The 22,225-nt window shown below is 42.0% G+C and overlaps 1 protein-coding gene across 1 annotated transcript in view; it reads left to right on the top strand.

Moving 5' to 3' along the window:
* The window catches only part of LOC124612984 (thyrotropin-releasing hormone-degrading ectoenzyme-like), a 291,166-nt gene that overhangs the window by 211,728 nt on the left and 57,213 nt on the right, over positions 1-22,225 (top strand). The window contains exon 16 of the mRNA XM_047141525.1: positions 19,195-19,341. Within this exon, the coding sequence (XP_046997481.1) occupies positions 19,195-19,341 (147 nt within the window). The remainder of the gene's footprint in view (positions 1-19,194; positions 19,342-22,225) is intronic.

Below are 22,225 nucleotides of genomic sequence, written 5' to 3' on the forward strand. Positions count from 1 at the left end.
TGTCAGATGTGATTGAGTCTGCTCCCACCCTCTCCCACTTCCTCTATCACAGACTGAAAACTGTTATTTCTTTTCACATACCTTATATCATTAAAAAATTACTAATATTTTCCCCATACGCAACTGTCCCACATGTCCAATAGGACAAAATTATTTTTCTTTCTATATTGCAACCTGAAATTCTTTCCTTATTTCTCTACAGGATTTCCCATTTTCAACCACTTTTGGACTTTATCATAGCCTATATTGCACTTTCTCTTTAAACTTTTTATGTTTTTTTCCTGTAGTTTATTAGTTCATCCTTCTCTCAGTTCCCTCAGAGCAGTAATTTTTCATAAATGCTTAGCACAAAATAGTAGATACAAACAGCTGCCAAGTATAATAGTGAAATGGATAAAACTGCAGGGGAACATGAAGCAAAAATCAGGACACAGAACTGCAATGAGGACACAGTCAAACAACATTTGCTGGTCATTGAACTGTGTGATTGGCTCCTGTGGCGTCAGACCATGAGCACCAGAACCAAACCACAGCATGACAGAGCACAATCAATGCAGATTGGCCAACCTACTGCCAGTCAGAACACACCTTCTGGACATCGACACCATCCAGACACTTCAATATGACCCAGAAACACCACTGATTCATGGAATCAGCAGGGGGGATGAATACTTAAGCACAGCCATATCACCTTGTTGCCATTCAGCCAGCTGGGCAGTAAGTGATGTCCAGTCTGCATCTATCCGTGCCATTGCCATAACTCTGCCACAACTAGGAAGTGAATGAGGAACCTCTGCCTGTCTGCCCAGACTAAGCAACCAACAATGGCTCCAGCTCCCCACTCCTGCTCTCTAGTTTTGATCAGCTTGTTGACACCAGCCACACTACTGTCATGCCATCAGGAATGCTGGACCTGCCGTAATGACCAAGGATACTGCTGAATGGCCTTTCTCAGCACTGCAGCTGTATGAAGCTTTGTGTGGCAGCTGTGTCACCATCACTGAGTCAGTTCATTAGGTCAATGTCCAGGTGACTAATCAGCCCACATCACTGTACCACTGGCCATGTCTACACCTGCTGCTCAGTGCAGAATATGTGAAGAAGGAAATGCACTTGAATGACCATACTAGGTGTTATAACCTTTAATCACTAATAAAGTGCGTGGAGATACAAAAGTAGAAACACTCGCGGGTTACATGTTACTAACTCCGTATCTGTCACTCGACTGCCGGGCCGTGACATGTGGCCGGCGCCGTTCATAACCAGGTGGCGCTCCCGCGCTCGGCCAAGCTGCGGAGCGCCTCTATCGCCGTGTTCGCGTACTAACGTAGCGGCACTTTTGAATGTCGTGGCACTGTCACAACACTTTTCCCCCCTTGAAAAAAAAACGCTCATTTTCGTGGAGACACGGACAGTGCGGAGACATCCATGGCCTCTTGCGAGGTCCCGAGAAGATCCCGCGGAGAAACACGAGAGTATGGTCGAAAATGTCCAGGACGGAAGCTGGCGCGTGGAACGTGCCCCCTGGACGAGATGATGGGTGAAAACTCCGGAGCAGCATCCATAGGTGTCGTGGACCTGGGGGTGTGCTCCAGCGAGATGGGTCCCGGAGAAGGCGGCGTCGCGACTGGGGCCGGTTCCGGCGTACTCGGAAGCGGTAGCGACGGCGGCGGCAGCAACACGCCCGGAAGATCGGCAGCAGCGACAGGACTGGCTTCTCGGGCTGGTGGAGACGAAAAAAGGGGCGGTGATACCGGCGTGGCCACCACTCGTGGGCACATCTGGTCGTAATGGCGAACAACCATGCCGCCGTCCGTACGTATTTCACAAAGCCGGCGGCCGCGAAGAGCCTGGACCACCCCAGGAATCCATTTAGGGCGAGATCCATACCCCCGTGCCCACACGTCGGCGCCCACCGGGTATTTTCCCGCACTAGGGGACACAGTACAAGGCCTGACAGGGTGAAGCAGATGCAGTAGGGTGCGCGGTTGGCGGCCATGCAAGAGTTCAGCAGGGCTGCGATCACCCAGAGGCGTGAAGCGATAAGAACTCAGAAATTGCAACAGAGCGTCATCTGTGGAAAAATCACTAAGGAATTTTTTCATTTGGCTTTTGAAAGTGCGGACAAGGCGCTCGACCTCCCCATTCGATTGCAGATGGAAGGGCGGTGCTGTAACATGATGAATCCCTTGTCCAGTACAAAAATCACGGAAGGCCTGCGAAGAGAACTGAGGGCCATTGTCCGTGACAATCGTGGATGGAAGACCTTCTAGCGCAAAGATTTTTGACAAAGCCAGCGTCGTCGCCGCAGTGGTGGGCGACGGACAGCGAACAACAAACGGAAACTTCGAGAAGGCGTCAATCAACAGTAGCCAATAAGTGCCGAGGAAGGGGCCGGCAAAGTCAGCATGCACCCGTTCCCACGGCTGCGCCGGATCAGGCCACGGAGAGGGAAGAGTACGAGGCGCAGCCAGTTGTTGAACACACTGAGCACACGCAGCGACCATGTGGGCGATGTCCGAATCGATACCGGGCCAATAAACGTGCCTGCGGGCCAGGGACTTAGTCCGAGAAATCCCCCAATGGCCCTCATGCAATAGTTTGAGAACAGCTTTGCGAAGAGAGGCGGGCACCACAACCCGTGGAGATGCGCCATCCGTGGCCAGAAGAACAACACCCTCACGAACAGACAGACGAAGGCGCAAGGCATGGTAGTTGCGAAGGGGATCCGACGCCCGGCCCTTGGTCCTGTCCGGCCAACCCCGCTGAACAAAATCAATCACCTGACGCAGGACCGGATCCCACGCAGTAGCCGACGCGACCTGCGAACCTGTAAGTGGAAAACCCTCGACCGCACGACGTTCTTCCTCATCAATGTGGAAACAGAGGAGTTCATCGCGATCGAAAACCGGGTCGGGGCCCATCGGCAAACGCGACAACGCGTCAGCGTTGGCGTGCTGGGCCGTGGGGCGATAGTGAATCTCATAGTGAAAACGAGACAAGTATAAAACCCAACGTTGCAGGCGGTGAGCTGCCTTATCCAGAAGCGACGCCGAGGGGCTGAACAGAGAGACCAGCGGCTTGTGGTCGGTGATGAGGTGAAACTTAGAACCATACAAAAAAACGCTGAACTTTTTCAGAGCATAAACGATAGCGAGCGCCTCCTTTTCTATTTGAGAGTAACGCCGTTGGGCACCGTTGAGGGTCTTGGAAGCGTTCCGACCCATCCTCATACCGATGGGCGAGAACAGCCCCTAGGCCATACTGTGACGCGTCAGTCGCCAGAACCAAGTGCTGACCCGGACGGAATGTGGCAAGACAAGGCGCCGACTGCAAATGAGCCTTCAGGCGGACAAAAGCCTGCTCACACTCGGCGGACCAACAGAAAGGAACGTTTTTGCGTAACAGCTGATGCAGAGGATGAGCCACCGCCGCCGCGGAGGGAATGAATTTGTGATAATGAGCAACCTTGCCGAGAAACGCCTGAAGTTCTTTGACCGTAGACGGCCGGGGTAGAGCGGTAATGGCCGCAACGTGCTGTCGTAGAGGACGTATACCCTCACGGGACAAGTGGAAACCAAGATACACAATGGAGGGTTGGAAGAACTGAGACTTGTCCAGATTGCACTTCAACCCTGCTGAATGCAGAACCCGAAACAGTGAACGCAAATTGCGAAGGTGCTCCTCAGTGGAGGCCCCCGTGACAACAATGTCATCCAGGTAGTTGATGCAGCCGGGAACGGAAGCCGTGAGCTGTTCCAAAAACCGCTGAAAAATGGCCGGCGCGCTAGCGACGCCAAATGGTAACCGCTGGTACTGATACAACCCACAAGGAGTGTTGATGACGAGAAATTCCTTGGAAGATGCATCCAGCGGCAACTGATGGTACGCCTCCGATAAGTCAAGTTTGGAAAAGAACTGGCCCCCAGCGAGCTTGGTAAATAACTCCTCAGGACGGGAAAGAGGATAAGTGTCAATGAGGCTTTGAGCATTGACAGTGGCTTTAAAATCACCACACAATCGCAGACTCCCATTTGGTTTAGAAACCACCACGACGGGCGATGCCCATTCGCTGGAGGTAACAGGAAGGAGAATCCCCGAAGCTGTTAACCTGTCTATCTCAGCTTTGACAGGCGCACGCAACGCCATCGGAATAGGGCGTGCCCGGAAAAACTTAGGGCGAGCCGTAGGTTTAAGAGTAATGTGGGCTTCAAAATCCTTGGCCCGACCCAGACCTGCAGAGAACACGGACGAGAATTCAGAACACAAGCCATCCAGCTGTTGATACGGAATGTCCTCAGATATGAGGTGCACATCATCATCAATGGAAAACCCGAACAACTGGAAAGCATCATAACCGAACAGGTTTTCAGTGCCCGCATGATCCACCACATAAAACGTGAGGGGCCGAACAACAGACTTGTAGGCAGTGGAAGCATCAAACTGGCAACGATAGGGATTTTCTGCTTATTATAAGTTCGTAGATTTCGCGTAACTGGAGACAAGGAAGGGGAGCCTAACTCCAAATACGTGCGAGAATTAATGAGAGTTACTGCAGAGCCAGTGTCCACTTGCATGCGAATGTCTTTATCCAGAACACGAACAGTAACAAACAACTTATTCGTTTGAGAAAGCACACAGTTAACATCCATGTCCAATGCCTCGTCCTCGTCGACAGGAACTTTAGGGGACTGACACACAGAAGCAATGTGGCCTTTTTTCCTACATGAATTACACGTGGCCCAACGTTTTGGACACGCGGCTCTGTCATGCTGTACGAAACAACGTGGACAAGAAGGAAGGGCGGAACGAGCCTGCTTCTGTGGTTGCTGTTTTCGCTGCGAGCGTGGCGGCCCAACGCGACGTTGTTGACGCGAGTGCACCGCCGCCACATCGTCGTTTTCCTGTGAAACAGGCACATTGTCTGCGTCGAAAGTGGTGTGTACAGCGCCTACATCACACCACGCGTCTATTTGCGCACCAGCAGCGTGAGACACTTCAAACGATTGAGCGATGCTGAGAACTTCCGACAACGACGGGTTTGGCAATTGTAAGGCACGTTGCCGAACTTCTTTATCAGGAGCAAGCCGTAAAATAGCGTCCCGAAGCATTGAATCAGCGTAAGACTCATGATGAGTGTCCGTGACAAACTGACATTTCCGACTCAGACCGTGTAGTTCCGCCGCCCAAGCCCGGTAAGATTGATGGGGCTGTTTACGACACCGGTAGAAAGTCACGCGGGCGGCAACGACATGGGTGTTTTTTCGGTAATAGTTAGACAATAAGTCACACATTTCTTGGAAGGACAGAGAGGCAGGTTCCCGCAGAGGGGCTAACTGAGATAACAGCTGATAGATCCGTGGGGAAATCCAAGATAGAAATAACGACTTACACATAGGAGCGTCGACAACACCGAAAGCCAAGAAGTGTTGCCGCAAACGCTTCTCATAATCCTCCCAGTCTTCAGCGGCCTCGTCATAAGGAGGAAACGGAGGCGGAGAAGAGGAAGACAGACGATGAGTAAGCGACGTCGACAACGCCTGAATAGCAGCCGTCAGCTGTGTTTGTTGCACCTGAATAGCAGCCGTCAGCTGTGTTTGTTGTTCAATAAGCGCTTGCATAAGCTGTTCCATGTCTGCCCTGACACGAACACACAAGTCCACAACGCAGGGGAAAAAAAAATATCCGACCTCGTCGCCAAAAAGTGTTATAACCTTTAATCACTAATAAAGTGCGTGGAGATACAAAAGTAGAAACACTCGCGGGTTACATGTTACTAACTCCGTATCTGTCACTCGACTGCCAGGCCGTGACATGCGGCCAGCGCCGTTCATAACCAGGTGGCGCTCCCGCGCTCGGCCGAGCTGCGGAGCGCCTCTATCGCCGTGTTCGCGTACTAACGTAGCGGCACTTTTGAATGTCGTGGCACTGTCACAACACTAGGCATATGGAATAATTAGAGACATATTAATATTCATGGAGAAATCAAGTTGGGAGGTTGAATAAAGGACTTTATATATGCCCACTGCTGGTCTGTCTGTCACTTCCCTATATGTCTATCAAATCAACTAGAGACCTTACCACATCCACAGGAAGACCTGAACCCATCCTGACAAGCAATAACTGCTCGTTTTCAACTCTGGTTTTCCCAAAGCTACATTTTGGTGGCCAACAGGGATGATTCTACACTCACCTGTTATATTTGGTGCCAGAATCGAGATGGTTTGAAGACTGGTGGATTAACAATGACTAAGAAGATAAACAATATGCTGATGGCAGAATACTGTGATCATTAATTCAACAAGGACACAATATATGTAAGTAACAGTACAAACCTTTTTACTTTCACTCATGGGGTTCCATACATCCTTTGGTTTGAACCTTCCTTACATTTTCCATAATGTCGGGGTTAGATACCATTGCAACATTTGGTAAGGGACTGAAGGCCAAACTATTAACTCTAGTAGCACACACACTGTGCAGTTTACCTGTACATTCCACAGTTTGTTGGGCTTGCCATAAGATAGGGCATTATGCTGGCCATTGCAGAGAGTGTGTCTCGCTCAGATGCAGAAGACCTTGTATAGTCTGGAAACTCTAGTTATTTCTTAACAGTATGCCAGAAGAGGCAAAAGGATTTTTGTTGCGAATACAGAATTGTATCAAGTAGAGGTTTTAGGATGAGAAAGGATCATAAGAGTAATATTTGTATCAGTAATCAGACATGTGCATAATGTAGGATTTAATATCTTGGCTAAGCCAGGAATATTAGGAGATGTAATCTGGAAAATGTGAAACCCAGAGAAAATATTTATCTGGTACTACTTAGTTCATTAAGACAGATTTAAGCCATGATATAATGTTGATAAACATGAACTAGAATAAAGAGTTCCAATGGTACTGTTGGGTTAGGTTTTATTGTTTTCACATGATGTGGCATTGTCTCAAAACAGCCTAAGTGCTGAGACACGTCACTGGTCTAGATGTTGTCAATTAAACTACTCCAGTTCCCTCTCAAAGCAATGTTCACGATAGCAGTAAATACATCAGCAATAGCCAGTCAACTGAAAGAAGTGACATAGTGGCAGAATCTATCAGATGTTGAAAGAGATATGGAAGTAAATGAATTGAAGTGATTTTTTATTATATTGCCGAAGTGGGTCTGTTATAGGACCTGTGGGAAGGGAAGAATTCAGGACAGTACAGGAGAGGCTGTTATAGCACCTTTGGCTGGGGTATTTTAGGACTATTGTACAGCACAGGTGGGGTTGATATAGTGGCTGTGGCTGTGAAAAGTTATGGATTTTGTATGACACAGGTGAATCATTTACAGCACCCATAGCTGGGTCAGTGGTATTGGAGAGTTCTTGAAGTGGGGCCACAGGATATATCTCTCAGTGCAAGAAGAATTAATTAAGGAATGGTGAAAAGAGAAAGAAAATTTGAACGCATTCCCAAGTCACAATGTCCTGAGAACATGATGAAAGCAAGGTTACCATGGATCTCCTGGTGTTGCAAATAAACTTTTTCTGAATTGCTAAGGTATAAGAATATGGAGCAAGAGGACAGTGTGCAAAACACAGAATTCACACAGGCCAATATCACTAAATAATAGGGCAGTGCACAAATCACTCTATTTGCATACATCAGTTCTGTTCCACATATGGTAGAATGCAGCCCACAGTACATTGATTCTCATTCTTTGTTGATAACGATAATTTATAAGGTATTAGTGCAAACTTGAAGGTAGGTTTCATTACTTATTAGGTCATAGTGCTGAAGTAAGTGAACAGTATATGTATGGATTAATGAAAAGAGAAGTGTACACATGAAGATGTAGCTGGTTGTTCAGTGTTAGCATGGGACAGTGTGCCATATTGTTTGTGTACATGTGAGGTATGTCTTAGTGTTATATTTGAGATTTCTGTTTTAGCAGTTAGAGGAATACGGTATATGCAATATGAGAATGTGGGAGAGGCAAACTTAGTATGCGAAAAGAAGTAGGTGAAAATGCCTTCCTGAATCATACTACCCTCCCACAAGATGAAACAATATAGCTGCTGTCAGTACTAAAAGTGAGACAAATAAAGATATGAAAATGAGAAAAATAGAGAAGGCACACAGAAAATGTGAATAGGATGCAAAGAATAAAGTGATACATGAATGGAGGTGGGAATGTGAAATGTAAATAATTGTAAATAACTTGTGTCTGACTTGCACCAAAATACAAGGGTGAATTTACTTCACAGAAGAGAGGAAACTAAAGCTATTGGAAAACTTGAAGTAGAAGTCAGAGTCCAGAACTGCAGAAAGACCACAGCAAGACAGCATGTGCTGATAATTGAACTGTGTGATCAGCTCCTCTGTCTTAAGACCATGAGTGTTGGACCCAGGCCATAGCCAGACATCATGTAATCGACACAGCTTGGCTGACCTACTGCTGATTACACCATACCTTCCAGACATTGATACCCTCTAGATGCCTTTATGTGCAACAGAAACACCATTATCACTGTGGAAACAGTAAGCATAACCTGTATTCAGCCAAGCTGCATGACCTCATTATCATTCAGACAGCCAGGTAGTAAGTGATGCCCAGTCTGTGTCTGTCAGGGCCACTCCCACAACTCTGCCACTGCTGGAATGCAAACGAGGGAGCTCCACCTGTCTGCCCACCAGTGCAGCCAAAGTTGTGCCAGCCAGCCACCCTTGCTCTCTAGTTGTTGGTCCACAGGTCAACCTTGGCCAACACCATCGCCATGCCACCAGAAATGCCACAGCTTGCTGCAATGACAGAAGATACTGCCTTGCTCAACAATGCAGCTGTGTGAAGTCTTGTGGCATCACCATTGCTGAGTCAGTGCACCAGGTCAATGCTCCACTAAGCATGCAGCCCTCCTGTCTCACCGCTGGTAATGTCTAAGCCCGCCACTCAGAGCTGAATACTATATGAAGAAGCAAATGCACTTGAATTACTGTACTAGATAGACAGAATGATTAAAGACTTGTTAATGTTCATGGAAGAATCGATGTTCCATGAAGAATCGGTGTGATTGAATAAAGGACTGTGTGTGTATGTACCTACAACTGGTCTGTCTGCTGCTTCCCCACATGTATCCCTTGTCTCGCAAACCGCATCCTGACCTTACCACACACAAGCAAGACTTGAGCCCATCATGGCAACCTAGAACTGCTCATGTTTAACTCCAATTTTCCACAGCTACTCAAGTCCCACTACAATAGGAAGAACTCTGAATTTTTCAAAGTCACTTCTTTATTCCCATTTCTTATCCCTGTCATGTGTATGCCTCTGTTTAATTTTAATCTCATTTATTTTAGGAAAAATATGTGACTCAAATTGCTGAAAGAAAATGTTTTAGAAATATCAGCCATTGGAAAACAGAGGCTGGAATAATGACAATTTATGAAAAGAACACATTGCTAGTCGCTAGGGAAACTCCCCATCACACCCAGCTCAGATTTAGTGGTAAAATGGCCCAGTGGATAGCCCGTCAGAAACTGAACACAGAAGTGGATAGCCCTTCAGAAACTGAACACAGATCAAGCATGAAAACAGGAATACGGTGTACTGAACTGTGAAAAAAAAGCAAAATAAAAACAGTGAATGGTCCAAGCTTCACAAGTCCAATATCAAGAGAAATTAAACAGCCATGGTGTCATGGCTAAGTGGTCACGATGTTGGACTGTAAACCAGACTAGCCATGTTTGAAACTCCCTCATGCCATTTATTTATTTATTTGTTTTCACATCATTATGAACTGTCCATCTGGTTACTGAAATGTTTGTTTTCTTTCTGTAGTCTTAGCAGTTGAGTCATGTGGTAAGAGTACATTACTGTTGCAAGTAAATGTGATGAATAGTGAGAGCAGGTGAGATACTACATAGACTTCTCACAGAAATTAAAGCAACAAATAAACAGATATGAACTATGTTACAACAAAGAAATTCAAGAGTAAACACTTCCAAAGTGGAACGCAACTTCAAAAATGTTAAACACAAGTTCTGACAGAGCATAGAGAAACTGTGTGATTGTGAAACTTGCATTTATTTGTTGCAGCTTATGTGGTAAACTATTATGGTTTCTTCATTTACTTGAGAATGATGGCACTCTCATATGAATACCTATATTGGGTGAACTTGCATTCGGGAGGACGACGGTTCAATCCCGTCTCCGGCCATCCTGATTTAGGTTTTCTGTGATTTCCCTAAATCGCTTCAGGCAAATGCCGGGATGGTTCCTTTGAAAGGGCATGGCCAATTTCCTTCCCCATCCTTCCCTCACCCGAGCTTGCGCTCCGTCTCTAATGACCTCGTTGTCGACGGGATGTTAAACACTAATATCCTCCTCCTCCTATATTGGGTGAGGAGGCATATCTCACTCACTTACCAGGGATACAAATTAGGTGTATCAATAACACATTCCTATCATATGACACATATACTGTGACTAATTCTGTATATGACATGCCAGATGTGTTTCCCGGTGGAGGATTCAGTTGATTTTTTGCTTTGTCATCAAAAATTTGTGGTTCATATTCAAAAGCCACTTCCTTTCTGCTGCTAATAGAGTAGTTGTGCAGAATCAACCATCATTATAGGTCCCTACCTTACACCTCACTGTTGCAAATGAATGTTTTTTGCCTTTAAAAGAATGCCTTGTGGCTGAAAGCTCAGAAGTTTTGCAGTCTTTTCACTGCACCTCTCTGCAATTCAAAATCTCCTTATTTGATGAGTATCAATCTGTCCTTTTTATAATATTGTCACTATTCCATCTTGTAATTTCCATAATTTGATTTTGCCTAGCTGCTTTTCTTCTATCCTGCAACCCAGTGCTGTTTTCATTTGTCACAACTATCTAATACATAGCTTTACTCAGTGCCTGTAATGTTCTTTTCTCTTCTTTCCTGTGTTTTGTCTGTTGCTTTCCAAACTACATACACTCTGACTTATGAGCCACACCATAACAACCATCTTGTCTGAACAACACACAGTATGTGACCACACTGTTTGTTGGTACAACATCACATGTCCCACATTATTCCTATCAATATAATTAATCCTACAGCTTCAAACTGAGAACTGTTTTTACCTCACTCTTACATATTATTGCATCCCCCAACCCCCAAATACCTTTCTGTACCATGGATCTGCTGTACCCTGTACTACTAACTGCCTCTCCTTCTGTATTCCAGTACTAACCTCACCTAATCCATTTACATCTGCCGTCCCCTCTTTTCAAATATATCCATCCACTGATGTCTCTTTTTATTTACTGTTTTTTTATTTATTTTTCTCTTTGACGTCATTGTATTTTCAAATTGATTTTAGTTTGTTTTTGTCTTTCACTATTCGCCTTACTCCAAGGTTTCACTTTTTTCCCCAATACTTCATCTGTTCTGTCCTATTTGTAATTTTTCCCATATATCTTTACTAGTTATTTGCACATATTTTTACATACTTTATGTTTTTTACATTTTTTTTCTATCCTACACTGGATCCTTTCTCAAACTATCTGTGCCCATACAGAAAAGTTCCCTTACCCCTAGCCAGAACCTAGTCCCACATACTGTTCCAACACTGTTGCCTAGCTCATGGAATCACCCCAACTGCAACCCTCCTTCCACAATGACCTTTATCTCTTCAAATTCTGCCAGTCCATAGCACTCATCATCATAGTCCTGTAAAACCATGTAAAACTGTTCCAAAACTCATTGCAATACCTCCACTTCATCCATGAAATTCTCCTGCTCTGCAAATCCAAATTCCTTTGTCTCACAGCTACAATGAAACTCTTGCCCTCCAGGAACTCAAGTAGCATGCATAATGCCACCTCAGAAAGCTCTCCAACCTGTTCATCTCCTACTTCCACAGTGAATTATGACTATCCACAACCTCTACAACAGTATCCAAGCCTGCTCCATATCCCCTCATAGCTGACAAACCCCACCTTGCAGACCCACTACATTTACCACATCCTCAAAAACTTGCTCCCACCACCATACAGAATCCAGAGCCTGAAGAGAGTTGGAACACAGTCATTAGCCTTTCCTGAAAAAGCTTTAGTCCCACATAAGTGCCCCACTCCCAAATTCAATCATTCCGGGCTTGATAAAAGACCTTCTCTCCTTCTTCTGGTCTCTACAGTAGAAATGCTTTTTTGGCATCATTGTTGCCAAGCAGACTCAACCCAAAGCCAATGTTGTACCCTACCTGACTCAGCTCACTTCTCCATCCAACCATGATCCACCCCCACTGTCCTCATATCACCCCGTTAACATTCCACAATTTCTTAACCTCAAACTTTGCCTCACCATCATTCCCCTAACTCTTCAACATGGGGAAAAGAAGGTGTCAAGACTCAGTGGCCAAAGGCAGTGGCCCTGTGTTGTCTGAGCTGTGTTCATATGTGTGTTTTCTACTTTAGAATGAGGCCTTTTGGCTGAAAGCTCAAATGTATAAAAGTCTTTTTGTTGTGCATGTCTGATACCCAGCATCTCCCCTGCATGGCAAGTAGCAATCTATCCTTTTCACAGGACTGTCAGGGTTCTAGAAATAGTTGCATTTTTCATTAGCATTGTCCATATTGTGCATCTCATCTGACTCATGACCACAATTTTTTTCTAAACAAAATAAGAAGCCATTAGTAGTGTTCCTGTTAAACACTGTTCTTCTTTAGGCAGATGATTTACTATCAATAATTCATCATAGTCAATAAATTAGTAAAAGTATTTGAGCCCAGGAACAAGTTTTCAACAGCTTTGTGCTATAATGTACATTCCTTGCACGTATCATTACAAAGTGAAATAATTCAAAGCTGAACACTAATAAGATATGTGATCTCAGCCAGACTTATTGTGTTGTTCTGGTCTCCAGTCTGAAGACTGGTCTGATGCATCTCTCCATGGTTATTCTATCCTCTGCCCCAAATAACTACTGCAACCTACATCCATTAGAAACTGCCTACTATATCCACCTCTTGGTCACCCTCTACAATTTTTACATTTATACTTTCCTCCAGCACTACACTGATGATTCCTTGATGTCACAGAACACATTCTCAAGCTGTGCAGCAAACTTTTTTCTCCCAAATTCCATTCAGTGCCTCCTCATTAGTTACATGATCTATCTGTCAAATCTTTAGCATTCCTTTGTTGCACCATGTTTCAAAAGCTTCTTTTCTCTTCTTATCTGAACTATTTATCACCCACATTTCACTTCCATACAGACTACACTTGAGACAAATACTTTCAGAAAAGAGTTCAGAACACATAAATCTATGTAAGATGTTAACAATTTTCTCTTCTTCAGAAATGACTTCATCATTGCCAGTCTCCGTCATGAGTTGTTTTACCGTCCAAATAGCAAAACTCATGTACTAATTTTAGTGTCTTGTTTCCTAATATAATTTTCTCATCATCACTCAATTTAATTTGACTACAGACCATTACCCTTGTTTTCATTTTGTTGGACATTCATATTATACCCTCCTTTAAAAATATTGTTCATTCCGTTCAAGTGCTCTTTCAAGTCCTTCACTTCTCTGACAGAATTAAAATGTCATTGGCAAACCACAAAGTCTTTATTTCTTCTCCCTGGACTTCAATTCTTTCTCCAAATGTTTCTTTGCTTTCCTTTACTGCTACCAGTGTAAACACTGCATAACACTGGGTGTACGCTACACTCCTGTCTCACACATTTCCCAAGCAGTACTTCCCCCTCATGCCTTTTGATTCATGTAAGTGCTGTCTTGTATCTGCATAAGCTGTAAATAACCTTTTTCTCCCTGTATTTTATCCCTGCTGGCTTCAGAATTTCAATGAGTGTATTCCAGTCAACATTGTCAAAAGCTTTCTCTAAGTCAACAAATGCTATAAACATAGGTTTGCCTTCGTTAACCTTGCTTCTAAGTGAAGTTGTAGGGTCAGTGTTGCCACACAAGTTCCTGTATTTATCTGAAATCCAAACGTATGTTTCCCAAGATTGGCTTTAACCAGTTCTGCATTCTTCTGTAAATAATTATCGTCATTGTTTTGCAACTGTGATTTATGAAACTGACAGTCTGGTAATTTTCACACCTGTCAGCACTTGCCTTTTTTGGACTTGAAGTTATTATCTTCTTCTTATAAGCTGATGGTATTTCCCAGGTCTCATATATCTTGCACACCAAGTGGAATGGTTTGTTCATAGCTGGCTGGCTCTCCCAAGGATGTCAGCACTTCTTAGGGAATTTTGTTTCCTGTAGGGGCCTTGTTTCAGATTAGGTCTTTCAGTGCTCTGTCAAATTCTTCTCCCAGTACCATATTTCCCATCTCATCTTCATCTATTTCCTCTTCCCATCCTATAAAATGGCCTTCAAGAACATATTCATTATACAGTCCCTCTATGTATTCCTCCCACCTTTCCATTCTTTGCTTAGTTCTGCTCTTCCATCTGAGCTCTTGATATTTTTTCTCCACAGGCCTCTTTAATTTTCCCAAAGGTGGTATCTACTTTTCCCCTATTTGTATGTGATTCCATAGCTATGCATTTGTCCTCTGGTCATTCCTGCTTAACCATTTTCTCTTTCTGTCAATCTCGTTTTTCGACATCTATATTTGGTTTCACCTGCTGTGATATCCAAGGATTTCGACAGGACAATGCCATTTTATCTGTTTGATCCCCTGCTGCCTTCATTATTTTGTCTCTCAAAGCTACACATTCATATTTTACTGTGTTCCTTTACCATTTCAGTCAAGCATTGCCTAATTCTACCTCTGAAACTCTCAAAACCTCTGGTTCTTTCAACTTGGACAGGTCTCACTTCCTTAATTTGCTACCTTTTTGCTGTTTCTTCAAATCTTATTCTTTATTCTCTGTCTCACCTTTATGCAATTGATCTGAAACATTCTTGTGTCTCCAGGTCTCTTCCATGACTAAACCATATTTCACAACTCTTAAAAGAAGTTTTAGTGATTATTAAATTATGGCCCATGCAAAATTCTACTGGACAGCTTCCTTTTTCATTCCTCTTCCTCAGTCCATATCCTCCTATTATTTTTCTTTCTCTTCCTTTTCCTACTATCTAATTACAGGTCCCTCATCACAATTAAATCTTCCTCTCCAGTATCTGAATAATTACTTTTACCTCATCATACATTCTTTCAGTCTCTTCATCATCTACAGACCAAGTTAGCATATAAACTTGAGCCACTGAGGTGGGAATTGGCTTTGAGCCCAACTTAGCTATGGTAATGTGTTCACTATGCTGTTCATAGTTGTTTATCAGCATTCCTGTTTCCTTATTCCTCATTAGACCTTCTCCTCTATTACCACTATTTGATTTTGTATCTATAACCCTGTACTCATATGACCAGACACTCTGTTTGTCTGCCACTGAATTTCACTAATTACCACTACATCTAACTTCAACCTGTCCAGTTCCTTTTTTAAATTTTTTAATCTACCTGCCTGATTAAAGGATCTAACATTTCATTCTCTGACGTGTAAAATTCCAGTTTTACATTTCCTGATGATGACATCCCCCTTAGTAGTCCCTGCTCAGTGATCCAAATTGGTGACTAATAAACCTCTTGAGTATCTTACCCAAGAGGATGCCATCATCATTTAACCATATAATAGAGCAGCACTCAAATGGAAATGGAACACTTACCACAAAGGAACCATGGAATGGTTCCATTCAAAAGCAATCACCACATGCTTTAAAGACATTTATCCCACTGGGAGATGAGATAGTCAATTTCTTCTTATAGAACATTGTTGGTCACTGATGGATCCAAAAGTCTATTTTACTTTTCCCTCACTCTTGCACTTCCTTCTCCAACTCAATGTGACATCTATGCATGTCTTCCTACAGGTCACCAAAGATGTGGAAACCACAGAGTGAAGGATCCTCACATCATGGAAGATGTTGCTGTGTTTCTCAATCATATTGCTGATGTGAAACCTTTGTCTAATTGGCATGCAACAGGATGATTCCTGCTGGCAGCATTCTTTTTACTGACTTTTTGACTTTATGGCATGTCACAGTTTCAATAAAGTGTCTTCATAGCCTGCATGTTGATTTTGGTTCCATGCTCAATGAACTTGATGAGCAGAGGGGCCCCTGCAGTCAAAGAAGAAGTTCAACATTACCTTGCCAGAATTTGTGTGAAAAGATCTGGTTTCTTTGGTGGTGGAGATGTGAGATATTTACACTGTTACCTTGCCATTTTCCATCAGGCTGTCAGAATGCTGTCGAATGGAGTCATCCTGTTGCATGCTAATGCCCACTCAACACTGCCAATTGGACAAAGACTATGCTTCGGTGTTTTGGTTGGGAAATGCTGCAACATCCTCCATACAGGCTGGATCTTTCACTGTATGATTCTCACATCTTTGGCAACCTGAAGAAAGACATATGTGAGCGTCAGTTTCAATTGGATGAGGAAATGCAAGAGTCAGCACGGTTCAGTAGCCAACCACATTCTATGAAACAGGAATTGATCATCTCTTCTCCTGGTAGGATAAATGTCTTAACGCATATGGTGATTATTTTTGAATAGAAATATTCCATGATCCTGTGAGGCTGCTGTTCAATTTTCATTCGCCTCCCCCTCATCCTTTCCCCTTTCTCATTTGCAGTACAAGCACAGCAGTGCCATGTTGGCTGATGTTACAAGACGAGATAAGTTGATCATCCATAGTGTTCTCCCTGCAACCACCAGAAAGGCTGCTGCCCCTCTTCAGGAACCATGTGTTTGTCTGTCCTCTCAACAGATACCCCTCCATTGTGGTTGCACTTATGATGTAGCTATACATATCAGTGAGGCACACAAGCCACCCCAACATGGCAAGTACTTGGTTTATAGTCGAGTCTTATCAGACAGAAGAATAACTCTCTTGTAATCTTATTAACACCCTATTTTCTTGATGAAACATGTCCCAATGATTACCTTTGGTGTAATTACTAGCTTGCTAAGTTACAGATCAAGAGATTCATTTACCAATACTTAACTTCTGAAAGTGAAATGTCAGTCTGCTGACACAAAAACCACAAAGCAGAAGAGTTAAACAATGGATAATCCAGGCTGGAATGTAACAATATAGAGAAGGAAAGTTGATACTCACCATATAGCAGAGATGCTGAGTCGCGATAGAAGCAACAAAAAGATTCACACAATTATAGCTTTTGGCCGCTGTGGCCGAGCAGTTCTAGGCGCTTCAGTCCAGAACTGCACTGCTGCTACGGTTGCAGGTTCGAATCCTGCCTCAGGCATGGATGTGTGTGAGTCCTTAGGTTAGTTAGGTTTAAGTAGTTCTTATTCTAGGGGACTGCATTACTGCTTTGGTTGCAGGTTCGAATCCTGCCTCAGGCATGGATGTGTGTGATGTCCTTAGGTTAGTTAGGTTTAAGTAGTTCTTAGTCTAGGGGACTGATGACCTCAGATGTTAAGTCCCGTAGTGCTTAAAGCCATTTGAACCATTTTAGCTTTCAGCCATTAAGGTCTCTGTCAGCAATAGATACACAATATAAACATGCACACACATACTGCAGTGTGGTTTCAGTTGTCTGAGACTGCAGACGTGTGTGCAAGTTGCATTTGTGTGTGTGTGTGTGAGTGTGTGTGTGTGTGTGTGTTTGTGCATGTTTGTATGTGTGACTATTGCTGACAAGGCCTTAATGGCCGAAAGCTATAACTGTGTGAAGATTTTTGTTGTGCCTATCGCAACTCAGCATCTCTGATATATGGTGACTAGCAACTTTCCTTCTGTAATATTGTTACAAAGCAGAAGGATTCTGAGCTCTCAGGAGTTGAAAACACTGAAAAGTTGATGCAGGTCACTCAGTTGCTGTCTCCTGCTGTACTACCATATGTTTCCAGATCCTTTAATGTGATTCAGCAGGCAAAGAGAAGTGCAATTCGGTATTCACTAACCTGATGGAATTACAACTAAAAAACTAGTTTTTTCCTTTACTTTTTTAGTGCAGTGTGACAGGTTTTATCCATCTAGTTGCATCTGCCAAATCTCAGTGATTTCCAAAGGATGTTCTGATAAGTATAACATATCAGTTTTTATTTTCCTATACTACCATCATAATTTTTAATGCTTTTTTAATTGTAACTATATTTTTTTTTCAGCTCTACATTTCATAAAAATTTGGCCTGCAAAAAGACTTTGTGGAACACTGGAGTCTATGAGGTTATACTGAAAAGTAATACCTCTGAATTTTAAATGTGAAAACTCTTAAAGCTTTTCAAATAAAATAAATGTTATTAACATTTACACCTTTATTTTTCATGTCTACATATTTATTTCTCAACATAGTCACCCTAGTGACAAATGCATTACTCCCAGCAAGAGACCAGTTCATTGACACCATCGCTTTAGGATGTTTGGCTTTGTTGATGGAGACACAACCTAATGTCTGCTTTCACTGCTTCATGACTATCAAAGTAAAACCGTTGAAGGTGTCCTTTAAGTTTTGGAAACAAGTGAAAATCGGCTGGGGAAAGTTGGGACCATATGGAGGCTGATCAATGACAGTGAACCCAAAGCAGTGGATGTTGCAGATATTACAGCACTCATGTGTGGTCTGGCATTTTCATGGTGAAGGAGAGTGCCCTCCATGTGTGGACATATTCTTCAAATTTGAAACTCCATTACAGCATGCTGTTTCTCATGCACTGACATAGTTACTTTACACACTGCAATATTACACATCACAATATGGAGCTCTCTAGTGGCAGAGGACTGCAAGTATGTAGACATGTTGAATAAAGATGTAAAATGTTAACAATTTTTGTTTTATTTAAAAAGCCTTAAGAGTTTTCATAGAAAAACTTTGGCAGCATTACTTTTCAGCACACCCTCATATTATCTTTAGAAGCCTTCAATTAGTTAACAAGTACATGTGTAGTTAGCATTAAATAGAAATTCTCTCAATATTAAAGCTTGTGCAGTGAATAGAAATTCATGCTTTATTTTGTCAAAACTAAGTATTAAATGAAGAAGTTTGCTATGTGTTGGCTCAAAATGAAATTTTTCCTGAAAACATTCTTGGCTCCCTTTTTTAATTGAATGCTTTCATCTACTTCACAAAGACTATAGTATATAGTTAAGGTATGTAACTATAGTATGTACAAAGCTGATATTTGCTTTGCTAATTAGAAACTTTATCCCTATTTTTTCCAGGGACTGTATTGTTTTGCAGTGGGGTGAGCATTACATTTGGGAGGAAACATTGGTTAAGATTCTTGGTCACAATGAAAACAATGAAACTGATTTAGATGCACTGAAATATTTTGCTTCTTGTACTCAGCAAGAGGAGAGAATAGACAAGTAAGTATAAGGCCTCATGTACTCACTTCTTAATTATTAATGTAAAAACTTGTGCCTAGTCACCATACTACATTATTTTGAAGCATTCATTAGTCATCTATTGGGAACATGGTGGTAATTATATAGATGTGACTATTTTCCAGCTGTTTCATTTTAAACAAAAAAGAATTCCAGCACCAGCATCAAATTAGACAAACAGCTAGCAAAAAAAAATTAGGTAATATGAGGAAACAAAAAAACCAGAGACCAGATCTTTAGGCATTATAAATCATTCAAACAGACAGAGAAAAAGGCATTATAAATACTTAAAATGGCAATACAGGAAAATCTTACATTATACTTATACATTTACTAGTGTGCACAATTCAGACAATAACACAATCAGCGTAATTGTTAATATCATGCTGTATTGTATTTTTAAAATAACTTAACATATTTGACAAAAAATGAAAATGTCCCTTAAAAGCCTATGCACTGAAATGTTCTATAAGCTTATTGGTTTCATGACAACCAAATGCTTTCTTAAATTTTTCAGAGTCATGTTCGGTGTCCTGGCAGACAATATATTTTTTTATCTGAGGAAATAACTGCTTAACATCTACAGAAGCAGTTGGCACAAATATAAAAGACTGATCTATTATAGGGTCCACTTCTGCTACAACAGAATTGTCATCTTCTAGAGTTTTTGAGAAGTTTATCAAGATCAGGATTTTTGAAAGCACCATTTTACACTTTTCCCTCATAAAGAAACACCATTTCTTTGGCAAACTCTCTATTCTTTGTGTTGCATCATCCACAATTTTCACTGACTTTGTCAAAGGTTGCTCTGTTTCTTGAAGCTGGCAGATCCTTGTGGTAGGAAACTGAACTCAGCTACAGTGAAAATTGAGTCATTTATCACTTTCGAAGATTCTAGAAGTTTCTTTACTGCTACAATTATAGAAGCTTTATCCTCCAGAGTGATGACCACATGCTATATGCCTTCCAGAGAGATTTGAGGCTCATTAAACTACTGCTGCAATTCATAACCACTGTTTTGTTATAATAGGCTGAGGATGCTTCATAAAGGGAGACTAGAGCAAGTAAGTGATGATAAGGCATAACCAAGTTTAATAAATTTAATTTTTGGAGATGGTTTGGTTTTCTTTGCACTTGTTAACAAAATGTGGTGTTATTGTATTGTACCTAATAGTATAATTTTTTATTTTAATATAATCCAATTATTTCACCAATTTTATAAGTTAATGCAAAAGTGTCATCTCATCCCAGTACTGGGGCAAGATGACTTCATTCACAAGGCAAGACAGCATTACTGATAAAAGTTGAATTTAATTTTATTCCTGTAAGTATAAGAAAGTAAATTAATTAATTAAACATTGCTATGTATTTTCTACTCAACAGTATTTAATGAAAGGATTATTCTATTTAAAATTAATAAAATGCTAGACCAATGTTTTTCACTAACAATTTTTTCCACATTCCACTTGTGTACGGTTTGCAAAACTCTATCCCCAGTCTTCTCGTGGTCATTCAACACAGATTCATTATATGCAGGACACAGCTTGTACCTTCTTTGGAAAGTTTTCTTTATTGTTTTAAATGTTCTAGTTTCACCTTTTGTGTGTCATTATCAACCAACATCAATTTATAATGATAAGTTGTTAAAACAGTTGAACTTTATATACTGTACGAATCACATTGTCTTTCTTAAAGCAATAGCTTAAAATCAAAAACACATTGGCACCAGTTTCAATTAATGGGACCAGCATTTGTTGAATATCCTAATTCTTCATTTAGCTCTACCTGATGTCCATCAGGACATTCATTTGGAGTTTCTATGTTTTGACCTTTAGATGCTGCAGCCTAAAAGGAGAATTTTCAGTTTCAGCATGGCTCATTTTCTGTAATTTTTGCCACATAAAAACCATCCTCATTAAACAAAAGGAATTGATAAGGATTGACTCACAATTTCTGAACTGATTAATTGCTTTACCAACTGAAACTGCTATGAAATAAACATTGTTGAGTAGATCACGAGGTTGTTATCTTGCCCCATTCAACTTGCTCCTGTTGACTATATTAAAAGCCTTTGAATTTTGGAGTACCATTTAGAAGAATATGAGACAGTGAAATAGTGACCATGAAACTCACATTGTTTATTTATCCATCTGCAACAACGCACACCACTGTACATGCTAACAGCCTAATCTTCGGTTCTAGATTATTGAACTTTCCTTTTATGCTTATAGCATATCAGATGATAACATACAATTCGTCCTCACTGTTGGAGCATTGGACTCACAAACTTTGTTATTGGATGTTGTGTATAACATGCCTCCTGAGGGCAAACATACATACGTTAAGAAGCTCTGCCGGCTGTGCAGACCAATGGACGTCCACATCCAACAAGTGCTAAAAAGTGAAGCTATTGGTGGCAAGACCCCTACCATTTTTGGTGTCACCTACAATCACTGGTTTCTGCAAATGAAATTTATGATGCTACACTCAAACAGATTTGTTTCGGCCAGTTACACTTCAGGTGAAAAGCACACTAATTTCCTGTACTTCCTCACCTTTTGACTCACTATTATTGACTTTGGTTCATGTTTATCATGTTCTATCATTCAGTGATACAAGTGGGCTGCCAAAAAGTTTGGCCAAGAGTAAGGCATGATTGTCAGTTGTGGGTTACAACCTGCTTAACTTGTCAGTCAGCCAAAGTTGGAAACCATATTCACACTCCTCTGGGGAACCAGCATGTCCACATGTCCACATAGACCTCATAAGACCATTACAGCCTGTACAGGGATTAACATATATTCTGAGCTATTATGTTGTTGTTGTGGTATTCAGTCCTGGGACTGGTTTGATGCAGTTCTCCATG

Source organism: Schistocerca americana, chromosome 1, assembly GCF_021461395.2.
Source record: "Schistocerca americana isolate TAMUIC-IGC-003095 chromosome 1, iqSchAmer2.1, whole genome shotgun sequence".
Classification (NCBI taxonomy): Eukaryota; Metazoa; Arthropoda; class Insecta; order Orthoptera; family Acrididae; genus Schistocerca; species Schistocerca americana.